This window comes from Lepidochelys kempii, chromosome 8 (genome assembly GCF_965140285.1).
Source record: "Lepidochelys kempii isolate rLepKem1 chromosome 8, rLepKem1.hap1, whole genome shotgun sequence".
In the NCBI taxonomy this organism is placed as follows: domain Eukaryota; kingdom Metazoa; phylum Chordata; order Testudines; family Cheloniidae; genus Lepidochelys; species Lepidochelys kempii.
Window position 1 is genome coordinate 31,334,901 of NC_136387.1, and position 6,241 is coordinate 31,341,141.

At 41.5% G+C, this 6,241-nt stretch overlaps 1 protein-coding gene across 1 annotated transcript in view; it reads left to right on the plus strand.

Annotated features, from left to right (window-relative positions):
• Positions 1-4,871, plus strand: part of DOCK2 (dedicator of cytokinesis 2) — a 501,344-nt gene extending 496,473 nt beyond the window's left edge. Inside the window, exons 51-52 of the mRNA XM_073355961.2 lie at positions 2,833-2,978; positions 4,423-4,871. Of these exons, the coding sequence (XP_073212062.1) occupies positions 2,833-2,978; positions 4,423-4,497 (221 nt within the window). The 3' untranslated portion in view covers positions 4,498-4,871. The remainder of the gene's footprint in view (positions 1-2,832; positions 2,979-4,422) is intronic.
• Positions 4,872-6,241: the final 1,370 nt, after the last annotated feature.

Here is a 6,241-nt window from a genome sequence, read left to right on the forward strand (position 1 = left end):
TTTTAGGAAGCGTTTAGGGTTGAAATAGAGTTGACGAGGACAACACTTAAATGCTATGCCATGGTGATACAGGCCCTAAAACAGGATAACTCACGCATTATGCTGATGAGGTATTATGTAAATTCTGGGAAATTTAACAACTACAATGTAAAGTATTGCTTTGAAAAATCCTCAGGGGCCCAGCCTCCCCTCAGATAAGGAAAATGCCTCCTCATATTCAATACTAATCTAACTCGCCCAGATTATTCCTGTTGTTGTATTTAAGTGGTGTAACAGAAAAAGTCTCGGAGGCCATAACTCCATCTATGGCATCACAGGGGAATTACCTCAGGCTGAATCTGGAATAAGTCCATTGGCTAAAAAAAATTCAGTGCAGAACCACAGATGTCTTATTAAATTACCATCTGACTGCACCATAAAGGGCTGCAGGCTGAACACTGACTAGCATTAGTTCCTCTTTCCCTGCACAGCAGCACAATAAGGAACCAAACCTCCAAGAAACCTTGTCTTCCAGGGCTCCCATGGAGCCAAGGTCCATTGACTTTCCCAGCCGTGTATGCCCTTATTTATGGAAAGGAGACATTTCCACAGTGCGGCAGGAATAAAAAAGGCATGAAAGGGTTGCTCTGTCCCCTGCTTTTGAGGCGAAAAAGGCCAATGGTTGAGATCAGTAATTGTGCCCAATGCAGATGCAGCATCTCACAGATGGGGAAAGATGTGTGTGTCTGTGCAGGGGCCCCAAAGTGAATATTGCCCAGCCCCCTGCTATTGACATCTGATGTGAGATTCCCTGAGGGAAACAGCCAGTGACAGCCTGGCCGTGGAAGTGTGTCTTTCTGGTAGTTTTCAGAGTAACAGCCGTGTTAGTCTGTATTCGCAAAAAGAAAAGGAGTACTTGTGGCACCTTAGAGACTAACCAATTTATTAGAGCATAAGCTTTCGTGAGCTACAGCTCACTTCCTCAGATGCATATCGTGGAAACTGCAGCAGGCTTTATACATACACAGAGAATATGAAACAATACCTCCTCCCACCCCACTGTCCTGCTGGTAATAGCTTATCTAAAGTGATCATCAGGTGGGCCATTTCCAGCACAAATCCAGGTTTTCTCACCCTCCACCCCCCCGACAGCCAGCAGTTTTATGAGCAGGGTACCATCGCAGTACTGTGAAGTCCTATAGTAATAGAGAGCCAGAGCAGGCCCTGCTAAAGTTGCCACCTCTGAGGGAGTCAGCAGGAAGGGAGGGAACAGACACCCATGTCTATTCTTTGAAATAGGTAGGCAGAAGATGCAAAGAAAAGCCCCTTCAGCCAAAATTTTCCTGTAGGGAGGGGAAAATAAATGTATCCGTCACACAGGGGAATTAGAAGGGTTGGGAGAACAGCAGAACTTCACTGTCTATGAAAACTAACCATGGGCCTTTGCTCTCCTGCTGCAGGGGAGGACTGTTCCTAGACATGCTCTTCCCTGCAAGGGGTGGCCCTTTGGACCATCACTGTGGTGAGGAGAGGGGCAAGGGGGGCTGTGCTCCCAGCAGCATTGATTTACTTATTAATCCTGGCCATTAGGGCTGGGCCACTACCAACTCCAACCGTCACATGCAATGCGAGGGTCAGAGAGAACAAGTGCAGTCATGCACAGCGCATAATTCTGGCTGCCTAGTGAAGAATATCCCCTTCTGGTAAAGCTGGGTGAAAACTTGAATGAAATAGGTCCTAATGCTATTTTAAAAAATAATCTGCAATGCTCACTTCCTTTGGACTGTCTTCCCCATTGTTTATTTTTCATGTTGATCAGATTTGTTCACAGCAGAGGTGAACACTGCTCCTACCAGCATCTGGCTGTACCTTCCACTTCACACATGTTTGTGTGGCTGGCTACATAGAGGTGACAGGACCCTCTGGATGGCTAAGCCCTTATCCTGACAGGTGCCCAGGAGAGCTGGTTGGAAAAAAGCCAGTTATTTTGGGGGAAAATGTCTTTAAAAAAAAAATCAGGCTGTTTCCTTCCAAATTTCCTGCAAACGTTTTTTTCAACAAAAGGCCAAAACTAAAAACAGGTGTTTGTTTTTCAAAAATAGTTTCTAGTTAATGCTGGCATTTCTACCCCCCGTTTTCAAATCCTGTACAGAACTCGTCTAAATAACACAGTGGTCGAACAGACTCGCTCTCCCATTGCTGCTGCCTCCGGTGGAGCTCAACCAGTGGTAGAAATGGTGGGAAGTTTCTCTGGAGTAAAGATGAGTGTAAACAAGCTCTTCTTACTCAGCAGTTTACAGTGTACACTCTGCCCCCTCATCTCTTTGTTTGAAGAGGTAGATGTGCTGGGTATGATTAATGCAGATGTGTTAGTTTATTTAGCCCATGAGCAGACCTTGGGCTATTGATAGATGCAATATTTTCCTAAAATAAAGCCTAGCCTTTTCCCAGTAATACTATTGCCTATTTAAAATATACCCACAGGAGGAACTTGCCTTCTGCCTGGGTAAGTAATTTAGAATAGCGACTCTCAGTCTTCTTCCATTTGTACCAGGGCAAATCAGGCAGGACTCAGCCGCAAGCAATGAAGTTACAAAAATCAATAGAGAATCAGTTTTAGTGAAAGCAGATTCAGGCCCAGTGACTGTTCTGTATACAGTTTAAATGTAACTGTAACCAAACCCAGCCCCAGGCAAGCTAGTTTCTGCCTATGTTGCATTGCAAGAGTCATGATTAGACTAAAACATCTTACCTTTCCTTTGGAATTGTAAGAATTCATGATTGTAAGATCTGCCTTGTGTCGCACTTTGTATAACTCTTTCTTAACAACCAATCATTTGTTTCTCTTTCAAGGGTTAACTCTGTCAGTAGTCTGCACCCCAGCTCCTGACGAAACAAATGCATCACAAAGGCTAAGCCAGCAAATTTTTCCCTCTACTTCAGAGGGAGATAAGAAGACCATTAAAAAAAAGAGAGTGAACCAGTTCTTTAAAACAAAAGTAAGTGTTGTGTATGTACGCGTGTAAAAAGGAGGACGGATCGCTTTCCTAAAAAAACCCCAAAAATGCATTGGTATAAAAAAAAAGCCCAAATAAACTCCAAGTGTGAAAGTAAAATGTAACACAGGGTTTTAAAAGCAAGAGGCCTCTGTGGAACAGAAACTTACCCGAAGTTTTATTTTCTCTTACTTAATTTTCTGATATCCATACATTTTCCAGGCTAAAGGGGGAGTGAGAGATGCAGTTCTCTAGCCATACCACAAGAGGTCTCATTTGATCTACAGCTTTTTTCTAGTCTGATTTATGCAACATCCTAATGGCAAAACAATTACCTGTTGAATTTTTAAACTTAAATTGGGCAGCTGGCTCTTAGCATCACAATAGTTGCTAATAGCCTGTAGTGCAAAGTATGTTACCGTACGCAGGATGGGTCAAAATCTGTCCTCAGATACATGCCCATCTGAAGGTAGAATTTGTCTCACAGTAAAATCAGCTGAGCTCCCTGAAGCAATTTGTGCTCAAACCCCTATTGATTTGGACAGTTTTGAACAATTAAAAAAACAAAACAAACCTCACAGAATTTGGCCCAATGTCAGTTAACAACAAATAGTTTATATCTTATATACTAAGATCGGAAGTGTCTAAATTTGCCTTGAAAATGCAATGTGCCCTGTAAAGGAGTCCTACAGGTGTCAGAAGGTTGTATTTGATAGAGGTTCCAGAAGTCAGTGATATTCTTAGTGAAGGAGCATTCTGTGACATTCATAATATTTTACACCCATCAGCTCTCTGCTGATACTTTACAAAGAGTGTGTGTGTTGCACTGATTTCATTTCCATCCTTTTGTCCCTACCGTGCTTTAAAAAGGAAAAGCTTTTACTTTAAAAAGCTTGCTGTTTTCTGGGAAAGTAGTACAGCATTGGAGAAACCTGTGTTTAAATGTTTTCTAGCTTATTTCTTCCTGATAGGAGAGAGAGTAAAATAACTTAATTTGGAGTCTCTGGGGTTTTGTTGATATTACATTTGTCTCACAAAGGCAGTGAACTGTACATGTGAATCAGCTTTACATTGTGGTTTCACCCAAAGTGAGAAGGACAACAAACAAACGAACCCTGTTTACAAGCCCAGGCAGGACTTAAAAAAAGTTTAGAGCTCCATCCTACAATGACTTAGTCATGTCTGTAACTCGGGGATCACTCACATGGGTAAGGTTATGCATAAGGCTTTGCACTATTAGGGCCTTATTAAAAAGAAAAACCTTCAGGATTTGGCCCATGATTTTTCTTCTGACTTTAATGTGACATTGTGCCACTGCTGAAGCAGGCAATGATGAAAACCAGATTAAAGAGACAAGCTGTACATGTATACATACTGTACATGCATACAATGGGGTCCAAGCAAAACTGCCTTTTAACATATGGCATTCTCTTCCTCTTTTATGCAGCGTATGTCCAAACCACCTGAAGATGGAAAGCACGCCGGAGAGCGCCATTCTGAATCCTTATCCACCGAGCTGTGAATTCTTTCACTTACAAAACAAATCAAAAAATCCAAAGGGAGAGACTGTTTTTGAGCATTTGCTATTGAAGAGAATGGCATTGACATAGTATTTGGATGATAGAGAATATACATTCAAGTGTAATTCACACCAAAGGCTCTGTATAATTAATTCATTTGTAATATGTATGTTAGGAGAAACTGAAAACACATGTGATCATGGAACCTGCTGCAGTATATTAAAAGATGTGCATTAAAAATACTACAGTGATCCTCTTTATTACAGAAGTAAAAGACAAGGTGTGCTCAGTCGGGGTGAAATTCACTCCAGTGGAGAGAGCTGCTTGTGGGTCCTCTACATGGGTGAATCATAGGGCTTGTCTACGCTACAGGATATGTCGGTATAACTTATGTCGCTTAGGGGTGGGAATAAGCCACTCTCCTGAGCAACGTAAGTTACACTAACCTAAGTGCTGCTGTGGACAGCTCTATGTTGGTGGGAGAAGTTCTCCCACCGACATAGCTGCTGCCTCTCATGGTAGGTACAGCTGTGCTTCTGTAGCCCTTCTAGTGTAGACAAGCCTTTACTTTTTTTTAATAGAAGGCCTCAAAGATTCAGTCCAATCCTACTCAAAGCACATGGAAGTTGCACCATTTTTGTCCATGGGAGCAGGATCTGACCCTTCCTGCAACACCATATGCTTGAGGGTTTTTTCCAGAATGACCTATCTGTTTTGTATTGAAAACATTCCCCAAAGTTTATACACACACGTGAGTTTACGTCAGATCTGACTGTATGGTATAAGCAAAGCTGTATTTTCTGCTGTTCAGCAATAAAATGTTAAAGGTTTATTTTATTTGCCTTGAATGTTTCTGACGGGAATCTCTCCAAATGGCCTAGTATAATATGTGTTAATAGTTTCTTACTGACAACAGCAGGAACTCTGCAACTCCGAGTCCCATTCTTTCCAAATGTAATTGATTTTCTGCCTCGGACACTCATGCGATAGAGTTCAAAGATGATTCTTTGTTGCAATGAAACTAGCCTGCAGTGCAGTTCAGCATCGCGCTATCTTATTATTACCTGTTTTTTAAAGGGAAATGCAGTTGTCTCAAACACAGAATAAATTAGGCTGCTTAAAAGTTTTTTCCATAAACTTCTCTTATGAAATTTTCATTTTCCTCTATTATTGTTCCTATTTGTTCCACACAACTATCTAGGAAGGTGTGTGCTGATTAAATAAAATGTGTTATGTGGGATGGGGTAGGGGGAACCCACCCTTGCCATGGTTTTGGTTTGTTATAGGTAAGGGGGAAAATCACTCAATCACTCCTTGCTTACTGCAAAACTCAGTGGAAGGACTCCCTTATTTTTTAAAACCACTTTATTATGTAAACACTTACATGCAGCATGAATAAATTATCTAATGAATATAGCCTCTTTCTGACACAAGTTGTCAGTGAGAAACTGTTTTCTCAAATATATTCATTATTGAAATAATGAACATTTGGATTATGTGAGAATTCTCCAATATTTGCTGTTTGTGCTAACAGTCCTGCAAGTAAAACCATCACAGACAGCAAAACCAAAAGGCTGCCAGCCATAGCCAATTCATTCTTTATCAGCAAGAGTATTTGCAGTATAGTTTAGCTGTGTTTGCCTAGCTCTACCGTACAGAGCTACCGTACAGCACTGTATCTGAGTGAGGGACAAAGAGAGGGAACAGAATGTTCCCAAAAAGAACCAATTCACTCTAATGGGCTGC